Raw genomic sequence first — 27,887 nt, 5'->3', positions numbered from 1 at the left:
TTAAATTGTCTACATTGGCAGGGATAGGTGACTACTTTGATAGCTTGAATTATAGTAAACGTTTGTTGTTTATGAAGCATGCTGCTGAGTTATGTATAAATGTTATATTAGAGTAGTTTTGATGTAATATTTCGTTATACGACAAATACGGTATCAACAGGAGCATATTACTTGTTGAAAAATTGTAGCAGCGTCTTACATCACTCACTAATCTCTTTTGAAAATGCGGGGAGAAGAATTTACAAAATATATTTCGCTTTTCCATAACTTAATCAAACACCGTTAAGCGCCTAGCGGGGCAAAAATACGATTCACGCACGGGGCAAAAGTGCAATTCATGGACGAGGCAAAAATGCATAGGTAATTATATAAAGTTTTAGGCACTGTATTACAGATACTAGAAATAGATGATCTGCAGAAAACTGTGTGCTCTACAGATGCTGGCCGAAGGAAAACAGTGTCTTTCCGCTGGTGTAACAAAATAAAACGTTTGGTAAAGTTTCCGCCTGACGGCGCACTATGGGCAAAAACGAACGAAAAAACAGACGCAATTAAGATACGGCCTACAGGCTGATAAAATATAGGTGATCTTATATAAAATTTTCCGGAGAATCTCGTGGTGCCAACCCCTTTCCTGTTTGCCATCGGGAAGTGCCCCATTTTGCTCATTTTCCCCTATTTGTAACATTTTTATACACTTATTGAGCTATACCAAGCAAAGTTTTGAGAAAACAAAACTTAAAAAGCTTATAATTTAGTGTAAATAAGTCCGCAAAATCGAACTCGCGTAATCAAGCCGACCATACCAAACGGGAACTCAACCAATAAAATTAATGTGCTCTAAACTAAATGGGGTAAACTCTATTTGATTCTGCGGACTTTTTTACACAAAAATATCAGGTTTTTAAGTTTTATTTTCCCGAAGTCTAGCTTGGTATAGTCCAATAAGTGTGAAAAAATGATAAAAATAGTGGAAAATGAGCAAAATGGGGCACTTCCCGATGCCAAACAAGAAAGGGGTTGACACCACGAGATTCTCCGGAAAATTTGACATAAGATTACCTATATTTTAGCAGCCTGTAGGCCGTATCTTAATTGCGTCCGTTTTTTTGTACGTTTTTGCCCATAGTGCGGCGGTTGCAATACACCAGCCCAAAATAGGAAAGATGAAAATTGAGAATATTCCTTACCGAAACATCGCAGATTGAAGATATTATGGTTTTGATAGCTACTACTATGCTAATTTCATGGCTTCACACTTTTGCCCCGCGGTATTCGCACTTCTGCGCCGCTAGTGGGGTAAAAGTGCGACTCGGCATTTGATCAGAAAAATAAAGAATTTATTTTACATAACACTATTATTTAAGATGATTTATAGTTGAATGTGAAGATATTGAGTTATTGCATCAATATAAAATGTATTTTTATTGTTGTGTGTTTTTATATCTCATGAAAATTGACAACAACTTCAAACACCACACTTATGCCTTTGTAACCCAATACTCCTAACTTCCGTTTTTAGTCTGGCTTACATTGCGTCCCCTATCCTAAGGTTTCTAGTAATGTTGTCGAGGTTATCTATGAAGGCTAGAAGCTGGCTACTCTTGCCGAAGATCCTTCCTCTCGTTTCAATGCCCGCTCACCGGATCACATCTTCAATAGCGTAGCGATACATGACCTACAGGAAGGTCCATCCCCTTGCCACAACCCTCTGCGCGATTCGAAAGAACTGACCAGCCGCATCAGTTTGTTCGGAAAACCGTTCTCGTATCATTATCTGCCATAATACGTGAGCACGTTGCACTCCAGATATTCCAAGAGTATTTGCCGGAGAGTGAATATTTGATCCGTAATAGCACGGGCCCCATAAAGTCCACGTGATACTGCGCTACGAATTGTCTCGCTATTTATGATAAACGAAGTAACAAAATCTGATATAGCTCCACATAGATGCGTTGACCAGCGTTATGCCGCGGCAATTACAGCAATCGAGTCGTTCTATAGAGGAGACAAAGCACACTTTCCATCTTCTCCTCCGGTGGTTTCTCCTCCTATCAAATTTTTGAAATTATCCATCCATGTTTGTATTTTCTGTGTTTTTTCGAGAGTTGGTCCTTTCCGGCGGCTCCATTATTTTTCAGCTGACCGATTACTCACTGATTGCCCGCCCAGTCAGTTCGGGGTACGATGCAGGCCTAAAAAGCCAGTCGTCGTATGTTCGAATCTCGGCTGGAAGGTGCTGCTATAGCGTCAGTAGGATCGTTGCGCTAGCCCCGTAATTGTTCTGTACTCTGTAATAATCGGCTGCGATACAGAAGGGTCAAATTCTGAATAGAACGTTTACACCAATGGCTTTGCTTAGGTTTTGGTTGCTCACCGGATTTGTTGGAGATCCGGAGTCGTGACGCTGTTATCGTAACCTAGGCACTGGGGCCCTGTAGCCGCAAGGTTACCGAGTCTGCCTTGACAAGCGAGTGGTCATGGGTTCGAATCTTAGTAGAATCAGGCCGTTCCGATGTTAAGTGACTTTAGCATGGGTTTATTCTCAGGCCCCTCCACATCCTTCCTGCTGCATTCTGCATTTACTAACAATGAAAGCCTCTTGCCAGGGCAAGTTATAAGAGTGGTACTTGCTTGAGGTGCGAATGAAGCCTCTTGTTCAAGGGCAAAGTAGGGAAAAGTAGTAGAAAGCGTAGAGGGAAAACGGAGTGAAAACACACCGACACTTTAAGCACGGATAATAAGCAGTTCGCTCACTCTATAGCGATACTGCAATAACAACGAAGTGCGGAACAACACCCGGATAACATCACAATAGATCAAAATGTTGGTCGTAGTGATAATATCCACACACAAAATAACAAAATAACCTAGGCACTCCTAGGTTAATTTCCGTTCCGTCATTTTCTGTTACATCAAAGAACTGCTCGTCCCTACACAGTGTCAGGCTTCGGAGCGTATCTTTTACGAAATTGGTTCACCTTCTCATAAAACCTGTGCATTTCATTAAATCCTGAATAGTTAGTTTAGCTCTTCACGATCTTTTTCCTCCTCATGATCGTGGTGAACTCATTCCGCGCTCGTCGATACTGGCAATACAGTTTTGTTCTTTTGACCTTGACTCTGCTGGCAACTCGCGGGTTGTCTAATTGGCGAATGTTGAATCGAGGAGTGCGATATCAAAGCATATGCTTTCTAATAATGGGGGATAGGGACAAGAGCCACCTATACAAGTTTATAGTACTTGATCTAAGCTTCAAGGTGAAGTACTGATTTCATGTCTCCACTTGCCCCATTCTACCCTATTGGCTAGTTAAGTTAAGGAAAAGCAAAGCTTAAATAATGTTTTGAATGCTTAATTGTCTAGAATATAGTGTTATGTAAAATCCTAGTAAAAAGTTGTCCTTGTAAAAAGTTGAATATGAAAAATTAATTTTTAAAGAACTTTCTAAGAAAATGTTCTATAGCTCTACACCCGATAAAGATTGAAATGTCATTTCTTCAGCAAAGTTGTTTGCCTTTATATTTTGTACAACTTTGTCGAAGAAACCATGTCTCTATCTATTAACAAAAAGTGGCCGTATACTGAGCCTATGTCGAACGCAAAACACATAAAACATATGTAGGGGAAGACGGGGTAAGACGGCCCCCTAAGCGAATAAATTGCTAGCATAAAATATGTACGAAAATTCACCTTTTCTTGTTCCACACATGGAAAAGCATTCATTTATCTACCATTAAAAATTTATATAAAGAATTAATTAGTCTATTTTTCCGTGATTTTTCATCAATTTTCGAAACGTCTAAAAATTACTCGTTCACAACCAGGCGGGGTAAGAAGGACCACCAAAGGGGTAAGACGGACCATGGCGGAGTAAGGCGGATTGTGGCAGATTTGAAGGTTTCTTTGAGTTGTAAACACAATTTCAATACTATTAACTAAGTAAGAACAAGTTCTTAATGGGTTTTTAGGTACATGCTAAAAGAAGGTATAGTTTAATTTAGAGACCTGCTAAAAGAAGGAATTTTACTACTTGTTCAATTTTGAAAATAAGAGTAGACGTTATTTTACTCCACTGGTTTTTATTTACTCTTTTCATGGCGTTATTTTGTTGATTTGTCAGCAGGACTTTTACTCTTTGAATACGCTTCACTTTAGGTGAAGGCAAAGAAGGCAACACATTAAATGAGCCGTTAAGTGAATTGGAATCATCGATTTTTGATTCCGTTAGATCCAAATTTACATTGATTGTGTTATTCGAATGGCAGTTGTTGGTTTCTTTTGACGTGGGAGGCTCTGTGTTAGACAGGATGATCTCAGATTCAGATTCAGTAATTTTTATTACAGGTGTACTCTATTTCGAAAAAGACACTGATGAAGCCTGCAAGTCGTAAACGAAATGCGTATCTGTCAGAATAATAAAAAAGTTATTCAAATTCAACAGGAAAAAAGTTAGTTTTTTCATTCAATATTTTTAAAATCTATTAAGACGCTAAACAGAAGAACTTTAGGCAATTATGAGCACTATGACGTATGGCCCTTTTACCCCGTGAAAAATGGCCCGTCTTACCCCTAGTTAACAATTTACAATATTTTGCTTTTATCTCTCAATCCGTACTATTTTATATACCTTTTCCGCCACACACAGAACAAGAATTGCCCAATTAAAGTCAGTGGTAAGAGAAACGACAAAATACATAGCTTTTTTTGCTGAAAAACCTTAAATTTGTTGTTGCTGAAATTATATCGCATGAAGACACTGCGAACGAAAAGTTTGTTTTGATCCTAGTTTTGACGTTGGATACGGCCGAGTGCCACAGGTTGTCTCGAAAGTGTTTAGATAGGCTAATAAACAAAACATACTGGGGCATTTGTAGAAAATTTATGGATTTCTTGACGAAATCGATGTGGTCCCTCTTACCCCGCCGGGCCTTCTTACCCCTTGTTCCCCTATGCCGTACTCTCACCAGCACTTAAATTCAAAAGATAATTCAAAGGAACAAATTTCTACGTTTATCGAACGATCTTACGGGAGTTGGCCACAATCTTAGCCATAGCCACTGAAAAGATGGATTTCGTCATATTCTTCAGCACTTTCGTCTTGGCAATCAGCTACTTATCCGTTTTGGCCACGAAATCATTACAGTAGATCCTCCGATTGAGGTTCGCCCAAAAATTTTCTATTGCTCGCAGCTAGGGGTCGTTGGGAGAATTGGTGGTCTTCGGTATAACGTTTATCTTTAGCCGGTCCATCTCCTCCAGTGACTCTTCGCATTATGAGCCATGGCCAGGTCTGGCTGATCGTCAGCCACAGAAAATCCTACTTCGTGAACTATGCGTGGAAGATATGTCATCACTTACATCTTTGGTGGGGGACATAAAGTATCCGATCCTCTACCAGTCGTTGCTTTCCAGCGTCAAGTAGGTCAATATCCATTATGACCACGACGTCGCGGTTGCTTCGACCTCCCGGTACAAGGCGCCGAACGATGAGGCCCCATAGCTCTCGGTCTTCCTGTTCAGCTTTTGCTGCACCGTAGGACGGTCGGAACCAGGTTTTCGTTCAACATTCTCGCCATCTTCCAAAAGGGAGAGGATATTCTAAATGCAAGATCGACTATGTCCGACAAACACGAAGTGTTTTACAATATCCAACTTCTTTGCTCCGGGATGAAGCTGGCAATACGAACAAAACATCGAGCGTAGTTGATTGACTGTTTTCGCGATGGCTGCTGCAAATCAACTGACAAATGACAACTGTCAAATTTTTCTGTACAGAACAGAATTTCTACGATTGGAGATGCATGAGTGGATTCGTATGAAAATTCGCTAAAATCTGTTCATTTTTTCAATGCATACTTCCATGATAACTTCCATTATATCACCGTTGAGCCATTGAGGTACTCATTGATGAACTGCTTTCACCAGTCGACCATCTCGCACTTATTTGTGGTCAGGTTTCGGTGTGTAGGTAGCCCTTATGAGACTGATTAATCTACTCATAGATCTTGTGCGTTTCATTACCCCTGTTGTTCCAATTCTTCACGATCTCTGTCCTCTTATTGGCGCTTTTTCCTCCTCAGTGTGATATCCTGCTTGTTCACCATCTCACGACATCCCCATTTCACGCGGGAAGCTGTTAACTCACTCTGACACTTTCCCTCTGTACCGTTACACGCTACCAGCAACTATCTAAGTAATGTATAAACAACACACATTACACACTACAGGGGAATCCTCTAGTATGGTATTTATACCAGGGTGCCATACTCTGGATCGCGGTCAACAGGTTTCACGCTAGTCGATACTTACCGATACTTAGTCGCTGCCCTGTACTCTAATATCCGGCTGTGAAGTCTGTCGATAAAGAAGGGTCAGGTCTTAGATAGAACGCTTAAACCGAAGACTTTGTTTTTTTACCAGGACAATTTATTAATCTCATACTTTATTATTTGGTAGGTGATTTTGAAACTTTAAAATTTGAATTGGTATAACCTTGTGTTCAGCGTTGCTTGCTTTCGTGCCTCGTTCGTTGCAAAAATCTTTGAAAACAGCCATTTTCAAATTTAAGACAATCGATTAAATTGTAAAGTAGCGCCAACAGTTTCAAATAATGGATTATTGGACACGTAAGATGTTTCTTGCAATGATACTGCGTCTCGTGGTCTTCGGGTGCCTGGGGACTCCGTGCGCTTGATTTCTAAGCCAAATTTAAATGTAAGGCACACGCAAACAATGCTTAGATTTCCAATTAGTGCTCGGCACCATCAAGTGTGAAACGTTTTGTAAATATAAAGGATTCATAACTGCGAGCGTTAGCGATCACGTTATCATTCAATATGAGTCCTGGTCAATACGTCATTTATGAGTAGCCAAAATGTAATGAATCAGGGAAAGTTGCACAATGAAAATGACATGCTACCCAACAATGATAATGCAGGCATTTACCATAAAAACATAGTGTGGACTGCAGGAATTCTGTTCAGTTTACACACAAATTCCGAATAAATCGGTCACCCTATGCGATCGCTAAGCGACGACGATAAAATTTACATTAATTTAATTAATTTGACACTTTAACATCCCCGAATCTACACACGTTAATCCCATAAAACATCATCATTATCGGGGATACATTTTATCACCGCTTCGCGTCTCTCGGGCGGGTCGTTCTTCAGCGCAAAGTAAGTGCTTTCTTCTCCTCTTCTGCTTCCCACTACAACCGGCTACGACCGCAGCTAGCCGCAGTTACTTGGTGGAAAATGTTTCAGATGCTCCCCCGGAATAGACCACTACAAAGTATACGGCAACATGATGTATGCACACGTCCGTAACGATGGGAATGCTGTTTAGCGAAGATCGCTGGCGCCCCCGTTTGGGCGTGATTGAGCTACTGCGTCCCCAGCGAATAAATTTCGATGTCGCGTACTTACGATTAATCATTCGCGTCTCCCCGCGAAAGATGCTGGAGACTGGTTAATTTCGATTTGAATTTATTATTTTTCTTTTTTTTTGCTCTTTTTCTATCTCTCTGCAGCCTGATTGGGACGTTGGTGAGGGTAATTCCCACGTCGAGAAAGGCGTTAATATAGACAAGCGGACTGCGCAGCCAGCCAGCCAGAATAACATGACTTCCGGGATGGAATTTGGCCGCAGTCCAGATCATCACTCAGAGCTGAGGTAAGTTCGTGAAAATGGCAAATAATAATCGTGCTGTATGGTAGACTGTGGGGCCAGTGGGGACTAAAGGGGCGTCCTGACTAGAGTGAGGTGGTTTGATTTTATTGCACTGTTAAAATTATAAATATGTACACTGATTTTCATCGCATTCATGAAAATGTAATCAATGCGATGGTCTAGAATTTGTTGCTTGGGACGCCCCTGAAATCTCATGTTAATCAACGTCTATCCATTCCACCTAATTTAATTAACTTATGATCAATTTGTTTCATTTCTAACCGTTCTGTATTTTTTTCGCATTTAATCTTTCCCCGATAGTTCGACCCATTCGTCTCAGTTTGGCCAAAGCCACCCGCTGGGGGTACTCGGCAATCTCTCGGCACTGAACATGAACGTACCAAATCTGTCCGGACTGTCGGGTTTGTCCGGTTTGCCACACGGGGATGTGCTGGAAAAGTTAAAGATGCAAGTGCGGGACATGAAAGTGGGACTGGGGCTGGGGGATCAGAGTGACTTTGCGGCTTCACTGCATGCAAATTTCGGTACAGGTGCACTGCAGCAGCAGCACCAGTCACAGCAGCCGCAGCTGCAGCAACAACAGTCACCGCAGGCAGTCGGAAGTGGTAATGTGTACGGTAGTGTCGATCCGAGAAGTGCAGGTTTGAACAGTAACGGTTCCGGCGGAACTAGCAGTGGCATTGGGGGCTCTTCAAATGGTGGCAATTATCCATTCACGTTGCCCAATCCGCCGATCAGCAAGGATGGTGAGTATCGACTAAATTTAGTTTTCTACTAAATAGTTTCATTTAACAAGTTTCAATCACAGATTAGGTATAAATATTATCAATTATTCCGCGAATTGAAAATTTTGTAGATATAATTTTTAATTTTTGTTAAGAAGCACTACGAAACTAGTTGAAAAATGAAAAATTTCAAGAAAATTTTGTCAAGATTTAAATCAACTACAGTTTGCTCGAGAAAAACAAAACCTGTCAGTCAGACAGACAGACAGACATTGAGAAATAAGTGTTTCTCACGACGTTTTTAACAAGCTTCTCCTAAAAATGTGTGCTAAAACTGATTGCTGCTATTCACCAATTTAAAGCTCTGCTACCGTGCTCCAATTCGTTCTTTGACGTAAAACGCTTATCTCTTTTAGTTTCGTCGCAATTTTATTTTAAACGTATCATATTAGGTGTTAAATTAGTATCTGAAAATTGCAGGAATTCATACATCATGCATAGCACATTCATACATCATGCATAGCACATTACCGCGTGCGATGAACACAGCCTGACACGTATGAAAACAACAACAATGTTTTTTATGAATTAAGGGTTCGCCTCCAGTTTTACTGTTGATGATCTTGCAAAACTCAAGCCGCTTAGGTTCATTTGCTGGCAGCAGCTCTTGAACCTGTAGTGTGGAAAGGAAGCATTTTTACCCGGTTCAGCACTTTCCATACCTCCATGGTGACAAGCGACTGTGCCACAAAATTTTAGGGTCAATCGCTGATACCACTTGCTGATAAGGCTAAGGTTTCCCTCCAAGCCTCGTTGAAAACAACGTTCCTTCTCGGAAGCGACGGTGCGTTGTCTGAGTTAAAATAATTGTGCAACAACAATGAACCCTTCTGGAGTGTTCACTTACTTGCATTAGGTAGCCGGCGATCAGAAAATCTACAAACTACAACCATACTCCTGCTGGGCTGTCGTTGCTACATAATTAGCGAAGCCATAGCAAAGGTGAATGTCTGCGAGTGCTTCGGGAGAATACATATTAATACTGCAATCGTTTTCAGAAACGTCCCAGAGAGAGCCGAGAAGTCAGTTTCGAAACTGTTTTCCATATGCGTCTAACCGTGTCCGTCGCACGCGTTGATCTAGTGTGCTATGCGTGATGTGTGAGTTCTTACAGTTTTCTATACTAATACTTACTTTCTTTAGTGGCAACGGTCCGTTACCGATCCTGCGCCGAACGAATTATGGTCCTCCAGTACCGTCGGTCCTGGGCTGCCGTTCTCCAATCCCCACGAACACCAGCTGAACGTGCATCGTCTTCGACAGCACACTCCCACCGGGTGCGGGGTCTGCCTAGGAGTCTACGGCCTCTTCCTGGTTCTCTGCTATAAATAGTTTTGGCTCCTCTTTCATCGGGCATTCTGGCCACGTGTCCAGCCCACCGCAGTCTGCCACATTGCACTACCTTCACTATATCAGCTTATTTGTATACTTGGTACAGCTCATGCGTCTGCGCCACACTCCATTTTCCATTTTGCCAGTATAGATCGCAGAATTTTACGCTCAAAACCCCCAAGAACTCGCCGATCAGCTTCCTTTAGTGTCCATGATTCGTGTCCGTAAAGGGCCATCGGGAGGATTAGTGTTCTGTAGAGCGCCAGTTTTGTGCGAATTTGCAAACTACGGGACTTCAGCTGGCTACTTAATCCGTAGAAAGCCCGATTCGCTGCTGCAACTCGTCGTTTCACTTCGCGGCTTACATCGTTGTCACATGTCACGAGTGTACCAAGGTATATACATTCCTCCACTACTTCATATCGTTCCCCATCTAACTCCACCCCGGCACCAACACCACTTGGGCTCCCACGTTCCCTACCAGCAACTATGTACTTCGTTTTGGCAGTGTTAATGGTAAGTCCCAATCTCGCAGCTTCCCTTTTAAAGGGACTGAAGGCCTCTTCCACTGCTCTACGGTTGATTCCGATGATATCGACGTCATACAAGAAACCAAGAACGAAACCAAGAAGCATGTGAGATTTCGTGATGATAGTCCCATTCCTTTCCACGTTTGCCCTTCGTAATGCACCTTCCAAGGCAATGTTGAATAGCAGGTTAAAGAGTGCATTCCCTCGCTTCAGTCCATCCAACGTCACGAAAGCAGCTGAGGTCTTACCCGCTATTCTAACGCATGATTTGAATCCGTCCAGCGTCGCACGAATCAGCGTAACTAGTTTCGTCGGAAAACCATATCCTAGCATTATCTGCCACAGCGCATTTCGTTTAACTGAATCGTACGCCGCTTTAAAGTTCACAAACAGATGGTATATCTGCAAGTTGTACTCCCGGAACTTGTCTAGCAACTGACGCAGGGTAAACATCTGATCCGTCGTGGAGCGACCCTGACAAAAACCAGCTTGGTACTCGTCGGCGAAGGACTCCGCTAACGGTCTCAGTCTGCAGGACAGGATAGGGGAAAGCACCTTGTAGGCAGAATTGAGCAATGTAATTCCTCGATAGTTTTTGCACTCCATTCGATGTCCCTTTTTGAAAATCGGGCAAATGAGGCCATCTAACCACTCCTCCGGCATTTGTTCTTCCTCCCAGATCCTGACAATGATCCGGTGGATTGCTTCGTACAGCCGCTCGCTCCCCGCTTTTAGAAGTTCAGCCGGGATACCGTCCTTCCCAGCAGCCTTACCGTTTTTCAGCTCACTGATTGCCTTCTTAACCTCCTCCTGTGTTGGAGGCTCCACAGCTTGACCATCGCTTACAATTTCTATCCTGTTCCTGCTGATCTCCGCATTTACCTCTCCATTCAACAGTGTCTGAAAGTGCTCCTTCCACCTGGCTGCTACCGCCGTTTTGTCGGTAAGCAGGTTGCCAGCACTATCATTGCACATCACAGGCATGGCAAAATTCCTGCATCTCAACGTTTTATAGAAACTTCGTGTGTCGTTGCTGGCGTATCGCTCCTCCCTGCGCCGGCGAGCACGTGGTCCTCGTACTCGCGTTTCTTTAGACGATGGATTCTTTTTTCCGCAGCTCTAGTCTCTCTGTATCTCTATCTGTTTTGACGCGTTGCCGCAGTGAGCATGCGACTCCTGGCCTGGTTCTTTTCATCTGTCACTCTCTGGCACTCTCTGGCGAATCTTACTCATTACGAGATAGTGGTCAGAGTCGATATTTGGTCCACGAAAAGACCGTACATCGATAACATTCGAAAAGTGTCGACCTTCAATCAAGACATGATCGATCTGAGAGCTAGAGTCTCCATTTGGATGCCTCCAGGTGTGTTTCCGAATATTCAAACGTGAAAAGTAGGTGCTACAGATGGCCATCCCTCTGGCCGCGACAAAATTTACGAGCCTCAGACCGTTGTCATTTATCGACAGATGCAGGCTATGTCTTCCAATAACTGGACGGAAGAATTCCTCCCTCCCGATCTGCGCGTTTGCATCTCCGATGATGATTTTCACGTCGTGTTTTGGGCACTCTCCATAGGTCCTCTCAAGTCTGTCGTAAAACTCGTCTTTAGCATCATCGGATTTATCATTTATCGGTGCGTATAAGTTGATTAGGCTATAGTTGAAGAATTTGCCCTTAATCCTCAACACGCATATACGGTCATCTACGGGCCTCCACCGGATAACTCGTTGCTTTTGTTTTCCCAACACTACGATACCGACTCCATGTTCAGCTTTCTTACCGCCACTGTAGTAGATGTGGTACTTGAAAGAAGTGCCTGCAATAGGGTCTACTGCACGGAACTCCCTTTCTTCGGAATTTGGCCACCGAACTTCCTGAATAGCAGCGATCTCCACTCCGAGTTGATGCAGCTCTCGAGCAAGCAAGCCAGCCCGTGCCGGTTCATGGAGAGTTCGGACATTCCAGGTACCAAGTTTCCAATCGTTATCCCTTAATCGTTTTCTTGTCCCTTGCCGTGTCCTATACCGATTTTTCTGTCCTGAATTTCTTTGTTCGTTGTTCGTGGTAATTGAGTTTTCGGTATACTACCTCACCGGGGTCGCGATACCTACATCCCACTAATGGGTCTGCCATCTTAAGTATAGCTTGCGGGATACAGCATTTCATATTCAGCCGCCCGTTACGAGACAGACGCTGTCTGAGCCGCCCCTCACCTGGAGAACAGGCGCTCTAGTTCGCACATCCTAGCTTAGCTGCTTCAGTAAGTACATGAAGCATTTCCGGGTAAGGCCATCGACCGTCATTATTTGACTTAGATCTGTGTGGAGGCGCCAGGTGGGAGCTTGAGAGAGCCAGTGCTATGTTTGACGCTCCTTCCAGGTAACTCTCTCCATTTCATACACATACTAAAATTCTATACTAATTCAACACTAAAAACCACACGTTTAAAATGAAATTGCAACGAAACTAGAAGAGATAGACGTTTTACGTCAAAGAACGAACTGTGTAACGGAACTAGAGCTTTTAACTAGTGAATAACAGCAATCAGTTTTATCGCACATTTTTAGGAGAAATTCGATAAAAATGTCTTGAGAAACACCTATTTTCAAGCTTTTTGCTTCTAAAAAGTTACTAAATCTCATGAAGTAGGAGGTTTAAAAGTAATTTTCGGTCCAAATTTTTTCAGCTTTTGAATGAAAGTTACAGAATTGAGCTAGCTGGCACAGTTTTTGTACCTACCAGAGCTAATTTAAGGTAAACAGAACCGAAAACTAAAAATGTTCAATAACTCTGTAACGATTGAGATTTGACTATATGCATAGAAGGATTTTTTTTCATCAAATATGGTCCTCTATTACCCCCTGAAATATTTGCACTAAGCTACCTAACACCCTGTTGCCTGATGCTTTCCACCTGTCACACAATATTCTGTCTCAAACACGAAAAAGCGAATCTATAAATACATAATACAATTGTTCTCCTAGTAGTGGGAAATTTTCACCATAAATAATCATAATTCGGTTGACTCATAATGTTCTTTTTTGCTTTTACTTTTTTCCCATGTTCCTCCAGCAAACCCGGGTTCGAATTCGTCGGCCTCGAGCGAAACGTCCAACTCATCGCAGCAAAACAACGGCTGGAGCTTTGAAGAGCAGTTCAAACAGGTCCGACAGGTAAGTGTCCTTTTGTTCACTCTTTTCGTCCGAAGTTCGAAGTTGACTTCGATGGACTTCTATTATTATTGTTCGTTCGATTTGGTTTTCTTTTGTTTTTTTTTGTCTTCCATATATGCGTATTGCAGTAAGTAGGCTATGTTATTGTGGTCACCTTCATTCAAAGAGCCTATTATTTATTGCAATTACAAGGTCTCAATCTAGATAATTATTGTTTGGCATTGTCAAATCTTAAAATTTTTATTTTTTAAATTAAATTTTGAAAATTTGACGAAGATTACACTCAAGCCTTTTTTACACGGTTTGTTTTTTCGATTACTCATAAACGGTGCAACTAAGAAACCATTTACAAACTACATGACGAATGTCGGGCCTCTCCCAAATGTATTGAGAAATAAAGGAATGGTCCATAAGTTTCCCCGTTCTTAATAATCGAAAAAACAAACCGTGTAAAAAAAGTACTTGAGTGTAACACATTTGAAATTTTGATTCTGTTTAGTTTTTGCCTATTTTGGTTGAACTGAAACATGATTTGCTAAATTACTTCACAGTCAGGTAGTAATGATACAGAAACTCATTAGGTACGTAGAGTATTTGCACCACATCCTACTATGAAACCAAAAAAAACAATAATAGCTTAGCCTGGAACGACGCGCTATAAATCACGCTAATGAGTTGTTGATTGATTGTAATTCGCGCATGAAAGCGTTTTGCATTAAATCTAAGCTCTGTGTGGACTTTGGGGCATTGGTGAGTGCTGGTAACTAACGCAACGGGAAGGTGGTAGCAGGACCCAGCTACCACACTACACACATTTCTGTTGATAATTTATTCTCGTCGAATGCGTCGATGTAATGACCGCGTCGGCAATCATTTCTCGTGTTGTGTGGCTTTGGGCCGTGTCGAATGGAATCGTTTAATTGCGAAACGTGCAAATCCTTTTGTCTTTCTTCGAATGATACCCAACCGATGGATGGTGAGGATGGGAAGCAATGGGTGGTGGGCGGTGAGGTAAATCCAATAAGTGGTCTGCCAGTTTGTTAATGAATATTCATGATTAACTCTCAACGCGGGGTGCGTTTATTTCACACGGAGAGTTCGTTCACCAAGGCATGTAGAAAGTGCAATACCGTACTGTAGGTACAAGTTGGATCAGAAGAAAGGCAATAAATTGCGATCAAATTGCAAGCCATGAAGCTGCAGGTATTTCAATTGAAAACTTAATTATAGGTAAACTGCTGACAACACAATTTTTCTAACTTTCCCTACGTCAATTCGCATCGAAATAAACTAACCACCGTTGATGATTCCATCGAACCTGCTATCGAGTGATTTGAGCCACATTGATTCCCTTGGGAGAAAGGGAAAAGAAAGAGAGACTGATCGATGCATCATGTCGTGATTTTCCACCGCGTAGTGGGGGGAGAAACGGGATCCCGGATCGTTCGGATCCACTAGCGTCAACTTGGATCGTATATGATCGAAGAAGGGAACGGAAGATTGCGGGCGGTGCACCAACCGACGACGCGGAAATGTATTGGCTCGGGATTCAAATTAAAATAAATAGAAAACTAAATTGAGGTTTATTTGTACAACCTGGCGAAGGGAAATCAGCGTGTTCCTAAATGGATGGTGATCAATTTCGTGTTTCTGCTTGCGGTGCGTCGATGTGAAAATCCGCAGGGGACAGCGGACAGGAAGGTTGATTTCTTGGGAATTTAATGTATCTATCAGGAATTGGTGTCGTTGTATGACGGCGGGTTATGGATGGATGAAAAAAATTATGTTTGGTATCAGAAGCTTTTAAGGTACTAGCTGGTTCGACATCGTATTGATAGAAAATCAAGTTTAGCAAACTAGCACTCGGGTAAACCTAGGAGTTAGCTGTAACTAGAAAGATTATGAATTACTAACAGTTTTAGTTTTGGCTAGAATTCTTAATTTTCTGCAGTTTTCTCAAGAGAAAACTTTGAACACCCGGGTTGGCAAACAACTACCATGCGTCCCCTCATTTTTTAGAATCGATGCAGACGTGCAGATCGATGCGATTGTCTTTGTCAAATTTAAAGTCGTCTTCAATATTCAACAAATTTGCAAAAAACACGGTATGAAAATTTTTTTTTTGGTATACTTTGAGTGACCTATTGTACGTTGTTAGTCGCACCTAGTACATCATGAAAACACATTTGATATCATTCTAACACCCCCAAAATTTCAAGTTATTGGACGTTTTTTGGCTAGGTCTCCACATACTATCATGAATAACTCAATCATTTTCCAAGCAATTTTAAGCTTTTTATACATTTTTGGGAACCTAATAGGACAAGCTTTCTGGATATATACACAGTCACGATGGTTCTACAAAAGTTACATGAGATTTTTTTAATTCAATATGAAATTTAATAAAAAAATTAAATTTTTTTCACTTTCAGGGATCCTTAAAGTGACCTTAAAAATGACCAACATTCCTTAGCTCAACACCACTTGTTTTATATTCAATCCTAAGGCTTTGGTCAAAATTTCAGCCAAATCGGTCAACATTTGCGAATTTGAGACCATTTTTAAGAGTTCTTAAGAGTAGAATTTTTTGCCCGCCTAATCTTACAACTGAGCATCTTGTACACGATTTCTATCTAGATACCTAGTTAAAAGATTGAGCGGGCGATATTAGAAAGTGTACCGTGAACGTACACTGCGCAGTTAAGACATTTTTATGATTCTTCTGCTATTCTAAGTATTCCAGATTTAAATTAACAACGTGGATAGCAGCAACGTGTAGTGCAACGGTCTATAATATCTGGTAAAAAATATGGGAATTATAAGTCGACCAACAATTGAGTATATTTTTCGTTTTGTAAACTTATCCACGGTGCCTAATTCTGCGCACTCTGTTGTTCATGTTCCTAATTCTGCGCATGTTTGCTCCTAATTCTGCGCATCCAAAAAGTGAAAATAAATACTCCTGCCATGCTGTTTATACGACATTAGCCATTACCATAATTAAATCCATGATCCGGCCTTCTTGTGCTATTCGGGTGGCAAAGGAATATTGTTATCATTTTGATTGCCTCATTTTAAATATTTTATTCTCGATAACGTGAAGGGTGAATTGATTTGGGTTTTCTGCATACTGAACATTACACTTTAGACTAATACTAAAAATTGTGTTTTCATATAGAAACCACTTCCCTACTCTCTGACAGCCCCATGAGGTAGGACATTAAAAAAATAGAAGACATGGTTTCATCAATTGGCGCTCGTAGATTCGGACCCCGAGACACAGCACAGGATTCCAATCAATGCAAGTTAAAGATTCTACTTGAATTTTCATGCCTCTATACCTCAGCCATTTGGGTGAGATAGCGTATTCTTTCGCGATTTCTTCGTAGGATACATTACTGCGCAGAATTTGGAACATGAATAAAAAATCTGTGCCTAAATCTGCGCTTTATTGCATCGCATTTTTCTAAGGAAAGCAATGCATGCAATCACTCTTTTTATCTAAAACATGACTAAAATTAATTATTCTTTCTAGTCATGCTGTGTAATTTGATGATTGCAAAGAATTTCGATCATAAATTTGTTAATTTTCAATCTTAGCGTTGGTGCTAACGACGATGTTTTCTGCTATATAAAATACTATCATTTTCACGTTAAATTATTTCGCTCTCACATATTATGGCCCGTTTGTGAATATTGACGTAATATTCAACAGACATTTATAAAAAAATAACGCAATGATCATAGTTATGTACAATGTTGAAAAATACTTGTATAAAGAAAAATGCGCAGAATTAGGAGCGGTCACGGTATACAGTATCTTGAAAATCCGCCTTTTCATCCGAGGGTCCTAGGGCCGAGTCTCATATACCACATGTTTCGACATCGACCGCTGGAAGCCGACGTGGGTCCCGGCGGAATCTCTTGCTTCTACAACGCTCGCTGGATGACAACGAGAGTCTCAACGGAAGCCGGTGATACCAACACGACCGCTGTTAGGCCCTTAGCGTCCCCCGGCGACACTCCCTTCTTCATCAACTACCCGCGAGAGTATCGATGTTGTTTCCCTTCCCAACTGTAACGACCGACAGTAAGAGACTTTGAGAGTCCCAGCAGCGCTTCGTAGAATAAGAACAGTTGCCGGAGGATGTAAAGAGTCTCGCCGGAACAACCTGCTTCAATGGCGTCCGCTGCAAGAGGTCGAGGATCTCAGAGGCGACCCCTACTTCAACGACGTCTGGTCAAGAACGGCGAGAGTCTCTTTGGTGCTCCCAACAGCATCGATCGACCGCAAACGGACTTTAAAGGTCCCGACAGCGCTTCGTAGCATATGAATGATCGCTGGATGGATGACAACAAGAGTCTCAGCGGCTCCCCAACTTCGACAACGAACACTGTAGGAGATCAAGAAAACCGGTGACTTGTGGAGCACATTGTGGGTTCCAGCAGCGCCCTCTATTTCACAAGCGATCTCTTGAGAACGTTGAGGATTGCGGCGGCGCCCCAGCTGTAACGAAGATTGCTCAAGAACGGCGAGAGTACCGGTGGTGCAAGAACCGGTAGTTAAAGGACTTTGTAAGTCCAAGCTGCGCTTCGTAGCAGATAAACGGCTGCTGGAGGACACCGAGGGTCCCGGTGGTGCTTTAAAGAATGTGGCAGAAAGAAAATTGTGTCGATATTTACAAAAAAAAAATCCCACACTTTTGGAGAATGAAATGAACAAGAATCTGATGTGATATAGAAGATGTAAAACAAAACCGTAACACTCTTTACACGGTTATAACGATTCTAGTAACCGAAGCGGTTCATAGCGGTCGGAAACCACTTGCCTTGAGCTGCATGCATTTTCTTAGATTTACTGACTAGTAGGGATTATCCCTTAGTTAAGCCCGAACGAGCGGCAGCGAGTAACCCAACGTTTGTGCAGGTTGAAGGCCGGGAATATTTTCGGCCGAATATGGCATTTGGGAATTCGTGTTTCGGCCTTTTGCGACTCGGTCATTCGTGATTCAGCCATGTGTAATTCAGCCATTCGTAGGTAATCCGTTTTGACAAATTTTAATGACATTCTTCTGATGGATTTATTTTTACAATCCTGTCATAAACCCATATAAAACCGTATGTTTTTGGAAAAAGCTAGAGCTAGGGCTAGGGCTAGGGCTAGGGCTAGGGCTAGGGCTAGGGCTAGGGCTAGGGCTAGGGCTAGGGCTAGGGCTAGGGCTAGGGCTAGGGCTAGGGCTAGGGCTAGGGCTAGGGCTAGGGCTAGGGCTAGGGCTAGGGCTAGGGCTAGGGCTAGGGCTAGGGCTAGGGCTAGGGCTAGGGCTAGGGCTAGGGCTAGGGCTAGGGCTAGGGCTAGGGCTAGGGCTAGGGCTAGGGCTAGGGCTAGGGCTAGGGCTAGGGCTAGGGCTAGGGCTAGGGCTAGGGCTAGGGCTAGGGCTAGGGCAAGGGCATAAATTTCCCCAGTATTTTTTATTATTTTAATGTAGTTTTAACGGGTTGGTCATTCACCACGCACCCACTGCAGTAGTTTAGCAAAATGTGACTTTCGAAACATCTCTTTTTTTAACTTCCTTTAAAGCTCCCACTTTTATTTCATCATGCAGTGCTACGAATTTTTCCGCGTATGTGTTTAGCTAACAGCTACAGTTGTCACTCGTCGTTCGTCGTTGCAGCCCGAACTGCTGATGCCGATTAGACGCGAGGACTTGCGCTCCCATTCGTGAGTAGAATCGAGGGCAAAGATGAAGAAGAAGAAGAAAAAGTAATGCAACATTTGTATCCCAGTGCGCCACCAGCCTCACGGGCACTCGTGGGGAATGAGTTTTTTGCCTCGGGAATAAGCCATGCAGGAAGACGATGTGAGGATGAGCGTGCGCGAGTGTGTGGATAACAAAACATCTAACACAGCACCGGCGGCTGTTTCTTTTACGCCTGCGTGTGCGTAAGTGTTGAAAGCAATTTTTCCCATACTCTTTCGCGTGTGAGCAGGCATGGTTGACTTCTCGCTTGATTCGCAACATTGGTGGTAGGTTTGCAGGATCCGACTATGGAAGATAGATAGGTGTGTACGGGCTCCAATCCACATATGACGTATCAAGAATAAATCGTACTAATGAGAAATAGAAGACATGCAAAGAGTACGGCTCACGAAAGTCTTCAGCTACGGGCTAAATAAATCCCACGTTTCGGTTCGCTTCCGATATGATACTGGAATAGTGATTTTGGATGGTGAGCTTGGAATCCAAATCAACTCCAAACTCCTTTGACTTCAACAACACGTTGTTGGATAGTCCAGCCTCTATATTCGTCTAGGACTCGTATATTCGTATACGATTGGATTTCGCATCTAGTAAACGTGATAACAAAATATTTGGAGATACTTATAAGACACGTTGTTTATACGACACCAATTGTCAAATCGGTTAACAAAATTTTGAAGCAGCTTGCTTCTAGATCGAACGACTAGGAAATTTTAGAATCATGAGAATATAACAATTTACTTCCCAGTTGGAATGCATGAAGAAAGTAACGGACCTAAATTACTTCCCTGCGGATCACTTGTTGCAGAAATTGCAGGACTTTGTAAAGTCTAGCTTTACTGAGTCCCTACGGTTCGTCAAGTATTTTTCAAGCCAGCACACAAAATTCTGGATTGTAATTTTTCCTAGCTTTCTCTTCAATTCGTAAATTATATTAAGACTCCCTTAAATAATTAATAGTTTTTCTTCTTAATATCTCTTGCTTTTGGTCTAACTGTTCTAGAATCCATTCAGCAACAATTGGACAGTAAAGACGAAATGATCCAGCTCAGCCAGGGCAGGGTGGGTCATCAACAAAACCGCCAATTCAATTTACATCCTCTCCATCTGCGCGATCGCGATGCTGTCTTCAAACACTCATTAACGCATCAATTTATCATCTGCTCATTGTTCGGTTCGGTTGGGGTCGACTCATAAGTATTGCCTCTGCGGAGGTTGGTTGGATCCCGTCCGTCGCAGCCAGCCGTGCGTCGCGCCGCGTCGTTGGACTTAACTAAAAACCTAACTAAAAAGGCAAAAAAACGACAGCACACGATTCGAAACGGTACGGCGACGAACGCCCCGGGGAAATCCCTCTCGGTTTGTCGTACTTCATAGCGTTAGAAATTACGGCGCGTGTGTGGACGTGGAGTGGGGATTGGCAAGTACCCGGCTGGCGGAGGGGGGCTTATTTGTAAAACGTAAAAAAAAAGTTGAATGCAAACAAAAACGTCTTGATAAATTGCTGTCATATTATGCGACCTTAATATTAAATTTATCTCTGCTGTATACGTTTCATCTGCGGCCGGAGCCAGCACCGTTGTTGAATCAAGGTGAAAATGAAACTATTTAAAAATTCATTTTTATTCAAATTGACCCATTCTCCTACCTATTAGGCTGGTGGTAATCAGCCAGTACAGTCAGTGGAGGAGTAAGACCGTGTGAAAAATAATAACAAAAAAAAACTGTTCATATTTTCGGTTACCTTCCGCCCACTTTGCTGCTCGTGATGCCCCATAAATGGTGGATATTCGTTGTTGTCGTCGAAGTCGCCAGCATCATGTGTGTAATATGTGTATCTTTGAACTGCGACGAATCTCTTTCACACAGGCTCTATTTCACCTGCGGAAAAAGCTTAGCGTTGGAGCAATAAATTAATGCGACACTGCATGAAAGGGAACAGCTTAAACCGACCGTAACGACTCAATTGAGACGTATCAATGCGACCGACGACGACGACGGTATGAAAGTTTTTTTTTCATTTCAATTCTGCACAGTACTTTTTCATTACAAGATCCCACGTGAAATGGCTCCAGATGAGGTCATTTATTATGTTATGTAGAGCTTAATAGTTTTTATGGAACATGCTGGAGCTCGTAATGGTTTTGATTGATTTTAATGACTTTTTTGTGTGTTTGTTGCCGATGAAAGAGTCAAATAGTTCGAAAGTAGACACTGGTGAAGCCTACAAGTCGTAGACGAAATACACATCTGTCGCGAATAAATATACATAGAAGAATTTAATTGGAAAGTTTTCTTTTTTTAATTTCAAAAATCAAACAGCTATGTTAAAAAATAAAAACTACACCTACAACCTATTCATGGGTTGATTCATGAGCAGAAGCTTGTTCATATCGTAAACATTGTAGGTACTATTGTGTAATTCTATTGATTGATTTATCCAAAGCGAATGCCATGTTTGGTGAGATGTGACACATAATCCGGCCCTGCTGCTGCTGCTGCTGCTGATCCAGATGTAGAACAACACAGCCGTGGTCACCTAACATCTGCTTATTACTAGATTTGCCTCCTCGAACTTTCCTGCTCTCTGGCCGGCATTCGTACTTGGTAGGATAGGATAGGATGATGTGTTCGATCCACAGTGACTAAATACCATTAGTGCGTGCACTAGCGGTGGGGGTAGAGACAGGGGAAAGCATCAGAAAAAGAGGGAAACACACGTCTGCCTGCCTGCCTGGTCGCAACCAGTAATTTGATATAAAATTTCTCATCAGGGGATACTAAAACGATTCAGCTGGTGATTGTTGGACTACTGGTGGTGCTGTTATTTCGCTTGTTCAGTTTGCTCATTTTTCCACTAATCGATTTCCGTTCGTCACTCGTCGCCCGGCTCGTCTCCAACCGCCACCGCCAATCAACGGATATTTCCCCTTGGACGTCAGTAGAGTATGCACGGGGCAGTATTGCTTTGTTTGTACTTTTTTCTGCTGTTTTGCTGGTAAGTGCCTAGTGTGTTTATAAATATAATCTAGTACTACTGGCTGGTTACTTTGAGCCCGGTTCGCCAGAAAGCTGGCAATTGTTTTGTTATTTCATATCTGTATGTATGTGTACCGTACGAGAGTCAACTAAGTATCTTAAATGATAAGAAGGAAAAGCAGGCAAAAACTGACAAATGTTTGCCGGATCTACACAAATTTGTGACTGTTTAATTGGAAGAATCATATTACGACCAATTGCAAAATGTTTGAAAATAGCAGAATTGCGAAAATACAATATTTTTAATTGTGCAATCCAACCAGACATGTTTACAAGACCATGTTTATCAATCCATGATAAGCAAGCCAAATAATCCATCTCAGTACGAGATCTCGTACACATTGTATGTATGTATATATCTTGAACAATTGATACGGAAATAAAAAGAATATTTTTGGTTCCTTTTTGCTATGTTTCTATTTAGGTAAAAACAAAACACCATGTGTCCCCATTGATATAAACTGGAAGTGAGGCACCGACCTTTCAAAGGCGTTTTTTGCTTGAAAACTATCAAGTAATCGTAGGATGGCAAACCTTTTGTAGACATTTAATTTACTTATCGCAAGAAATACCGACTGTTGAGGTCAATAACTCCAGACTTCTGAGTTTCACTAGGAAGAGTTGTTAACAATGAAATTTTATAGAGAAGGCGAAAAATGTGCCCAGCTTAGGCCCGCCCGTGGACTTCTAATTTGATTTGAGGGTAAGCTTAAAATTCGACTTGACATTGAATTAGAATTTCGCTTTCAGTTTGAATTCGTACTTGAACTTGGGTTGGCTTATTATTTTAACTGAAGTTTTTGGAGCGTCTTAGTAGAATACGAAACCTGGAATTAAATAAAAAGAAAACTTATTCAATTTAATGCTACTACCTATGTATATTTCTTTTTGACAGATACGTATTTCGCCTACGACTTGCAGCCTTCCTCAGTGTCTATTTTTGAACTCAGACACTGAAGAAGCCTGCAAGTCGTAGGCGACATACGTATCTGTCAAGAATAAATATACATAGGTAGTAGAATTAAATTGGATAAGTTTTCTTTTTATTTAATTCCAGGTTATTATTTTAAACTGGACTCAGAATTGTACTGAAACTTAAACTATAAGCTGAACTTGAAACTTTGAGCACTTACAACTAATATCGTCGCAAGGGGGAGTGTGTGCTGCCTATACGAGAGTACTAGAATTGAAAAAATATAACAAAATTAGATATGAGACCACCTAATATAGCGGATGGCGGTAGTTTAATTAGTAAAACACTCGGGTATCAACCGAGAAAGTGTGGGTGCGAACCCTACCTACTATTGCATTTACATATTTTTGGTCTATATCAAATTTTTCAGTTCATTCAATTAATCAATCTTCGCATCAGACATTTCTTCGCTTTTCAAAAAATAATTCACTAGGTTTTTTACGTCGCGGTTTTAACGCGCATTTCGAAATCTAGGCGAGTTTAATGCAAATTTCGCAATGTTCGGATGCTACGTGGAGCGTATCCTTCTAATCTAATCTAATCTCACACTAACGTAGCCAATTCTTGAAGTCATCCTGGAAAATGACGATTACTTGAATCAATCATTTTTCTTGTCAACTCCATGAAATCAAGGGGAAGGAAGAAAGCGTGGACCTCCCGTACCAAACGCTTGCCATATACATAGATAATAATTTATTTACAGACGTTGGGAGTATCTTTGCTAATCTTTGCGGACCCCCGGGGATGAACTAATGGCATTTAGACCAGAAGCCAGGCTGCAATTGACCAAGCATATAGCGCCTTATTTCGCTCTCTGAAGCTACGTGGAGCGTATCCTTCATGTAAAAAGTATTGACTACTTGACTGTACTTTGAACTTGAAGTTGTTTATTGAATTAGACTGGCAAGTGGCAACTGGTCTTTTGACCTTAAAATAAAATAACAATGGTCATTAAGACAGAATCTAATTTTTCACAACTTCACTTATCGTAAAAATATTGGGTTATTGGATTAATAACTCCGGACTTCCCGATCACCTAAAGATCATCAGATTAAAGACTAATGTAAACTGCATTTCTGGCATATGTATGTGTATAAGAATCTGTGAGTTCCATTGTTTAAGTGAATGTTTAAAAGAGAAGAGCGAAATATTCAGATTCAATTCTTGAATTAATGCAATGGTGGCTTTGAAAATACGTGGACGGCGGTTCATAAGTACAAGCCTGCAATCTTTGAGACATAGAAAATTTCTTTTAAAAATCACTTTTGTGCATCATAAAGGTTGAAATGGTAATGAATTATTCCCCTACCAAATAATAAATAAATTCATGCCTTCAAAAAACTCCACAAGCCAAAGTTGGTGCCATTTGCTGGATTAGTTTACGAGTTATGAAGAAATTTGTATTTCATTTGTATGGGATCTCCCCTTCTTAAAGAAAGCAAAGGTTCTAATCCTATGGTGGATTAAAAATCCCCCCCCCCTCCCTGTTAAAAGACGGATGGGTCTCAATATACCATAGAAAAAATTCCTGCCTTCTAAAAGTCCCACATGCCTTCTAAAAGTCCCACATCATTTGCTTGATTAGTTATAGAGTTTTGAGGAAATTTGTATTTCATTTGTATGGGAGCCCCCCTTCTTAAAAGAAGAAGGGGTCTCAGTACACCATAGAAAAACATCTTACCTCCAAAAACCCCACAATCCAATTTTGGTTCCTTTTGCTCGAATAATTCTCGAGTTATGAGGAAATTTGAATATTATTTGTATGGGTGCCCCCCTCCTAAAGAGGGGAGGGGTCTTAATTTACCAAAGAAAAAATTCTTGCCTTCTGAAATCCCTACATTCCAAATTTGGTTCCATTTGCTTGATTAGTTCTAGAGTTTTGAGGAAATTTGTATTTCATTTGAACAGGAGCCCCCTCTTAGAATGAGAAGAGGTCTCAGTACACCGTAGAAAATTAATCCTGCCTTCTGAAACCCCCACATGCCAAATTTGGTCCCATTTGCTTGATTAGTTCTCGAGTTTTGAGGAAATTTGTGTTTCATTTGTGTAAGCCCCCCCTCTTACGCCTACCTTAAAATTGCTCTTTTACCCCCCTAATTGCTGGACATTTTATCTATCCGACGACATATAAATTGTTCAGTTTCGTTCAGTAGTTTAGTAGTTATTAGCATTTGAAATCTTTCATTCAAACGTTACACTTCTATTTTCGTTTTCACAAAGTGCTACCCGGTCCCAGTATAGTAAACAAAGACGTAGTCCTACGTCAAAAAGATGTTAAAATAAAAATGGTCAAAATGGTGTTTTGTCGGGCGCTTCGCTCTGACGTACGGTTTCGGATAAATGATTTTGTGAAATGAAGAGAATTTCCTATTTGCTGTTAGCCAGGGTTGTGCTTGTGTTTGTATATCTGCTTCCTAACATATCTACCCACCCAGATGTTCTGTTAATTGCTGCAGAAACAAATTGCTTTTCGAAATGTTGAAAAGGGACTGCACAGTGAGGATTGTTTTGAAAATAAGACTTTCTCTCGGTCTCAATATCCCCGAATGCTGCGCTTCTTAGATTTTCGGACATACAACAGAATGATATTACTAGTTTTTATCTCATTTTTGATCGCCATGTCTTTTTGTTTTGTATTTAAAAAAAATACAAATATTTTTATTTTTCATTTTAAAATACAAAAAAAGATAGACAAAAATTACACAAAAACTAATGAGTAATTCTCGCTGAAACGGGGCCACTACTGACACGAGGTCTTCAAATATTGAAACTTTTACGCTTGATTGGTCGAAAATGGTTAAAAATAAGAATTACACATTTGATACCTCGAAATAGTGGACCCCTCGTTCGCCAAGGGGCCTAACAGTTTCAAAAAAAGTTGAATTTTGAGCAAACCTATATCTATATCATGTAATATTTCATAAATTTGCCATGAAACAACTAACAAATAGCACGGTTCCGTAAGGAAGAAGAACAGGGCTTTCAAATGGAGAAAAAAAAATTTTGGCGACCATCTTGGATTTGGTCGCCATATTGGATTTTATCAAAAAATCGCTGTTTAAATTGATTTTATCTAATTCTTCTGTGGTTAATTGTCTCGTCGTAAAGAATTTGCGATCTGTTGGGGCAAAGGGTTTTGTCACTTTTTCTGGCACACTTTCCTAAACCAGACATCAAATTAGTCTAGGTTTATCGCGATCGAGATCCTAAGAAAGCTTGTTGAGACGAGGAGACCTTATCACTTTCACTGGCGCACCTCCCTAACATAGATTTCAAATTGATCTAGGTTAATCGTGATACGTAAATCTTGTTGGGACGGGAAGACTTCCCAAGCACAGTCACAGATATCAAATTGATCTCGGTTCAATCGTCGCAAAGAATCTTTGACCTGTTGGGAGTGGGACGCGGAGATTCAGTCACTTTTTATCTAAGAACATGTTAAAACTTATACAGTAATGTTCCGATTATATTAGCCCCTCCGTGAATTTTGGGCTGATATAATCGGAAAAATTCTGTTTTGCTCAAAGTATGAAGTTTTTAAAGCGTCTTAGTAGAAAACGAAATCAACCTAAAATTAAAAAAGAAAAAAACTTATCCAATTTAATTCTACTATGTATATTTTATTCACGACAGATACGTATTTCGCCTACGACTTACAGGCTTCCTCAAACAGAACTGACAGGTTTGCAAACAGACACTGAGGGAGCCTACAAGTCGTAGGCGAAATACGTATCTGTAGTGAATACAATATACATAGTAGAATTGAATTGGATAAGTTTTCTTCTTTTTAATTTTAGCCCAAGTATGCCAAGTTTACTTATAAGCTATGTTCTTTTTTTTTGCATTATTAGGGTGGTCATGTTTCTACGTATTAGGGCGATTCAAAAAAAAATAGTTTTAAATGCGTACCAAAAATTCGATGTCTTTACAAAACTTGTAGAATATACTAAAATAAATAACTTTGTCGAATATAGTAACTATCCATCTCTTATGGTTGTCGAAATATAATAATTTGTATGTAAAAAGCACTTAAAAAGCACTTTTTAAAATAACTGTAACTTTTGAGGATACAATCGGATACAGACAACCGATACTTGCTTTTACAGTTTTTTTTGTTGTATTTTTAAGTGTGAGTTATTTGATCCTGACCGTGAGAAGATACATGAGCTCAAAGAAGTACTGTTTTTGACAAAGCTGTTTGTATTGACATTTATTAAATCTTTGCTGAATGCATTAAACCCGTATCTTGAATATATGAGAAAATAAATTTCGTATTTCACTTTTAAGGGGATTAATCACATAATGGTTCCTGTCAAATTAAGGGTTTTTGTATACCAAGAAATATTTCCAAACACACCATATGTGAAAAATCTCGCGTTTCAGCGTAATCTCACGCGATTACGTATTTCGCTGTTTGGGTCACTGTGCAGCCTGGTCCATGGTCCAGGGTTAAAACGCCTGAAACACTCATTTGGTTGTTCATATGATATGATATGATATGATATGATATGATATGAAAAAAGGCTGATATAATCGGGAGTAGATATAATCGGGGGCTGATATAATCGGAATCATACTGTATGACGACTTTCCACA

The 27,887-nt window shown here is 41.0% G+C and overlaps 1 protein-coding gene across 4 annotated transcripts in view; it reads left to right on the top strand.

Moving 5' to 3' along the window:
* LOC128738663 (protein dead ringer-like) overlaps positions 1–27,887 on the top strand; it is a 246,917-nt gene that overhangs the window by 38,340 nt on the left and 180,690 nt on the right. For all 4 annotated transcript variants that reach the window (XM_053833976.1, XM_053833975.1, XM_053833974.1 and 1 more), the window contains exons 2-4: positions 7,539–7,681; positions 8,000–8,445; positions 13,420–13,520. In XM_053833976.1, the coding sequence (XP_053689951.1) occupies positions 7,629–7,681; positions 8,000–8,445; positions 13,420–13,520 (600 nt within the window). In that variant the 5' untranslated portion in view covers positions 7,539–7,628. The remainder of the gene's footprint in view (positions 1–7,538; positions 7,682–7,999; positions 8,446–13,419; positions 13,521–27,887) is intronic.

This window comes from Sabethes cyaneus, chromosome 2, assembly GCF_943734655.1.
Source record: "Sabethes cyaneus chromosome 2, idSabCyanKW18_F2, whole genome shotgun sequence".
In the NCBI taxonomy this organism is placed as follows: Eukaryota; Metazoa; Arthropoda; class Insecta; order Diptera; family Culicidae; genus Sabethes; species Sabethes cyaneus.
This window is presented reverse-complemented; position numbering and strand designations above follow the sequence as displayed.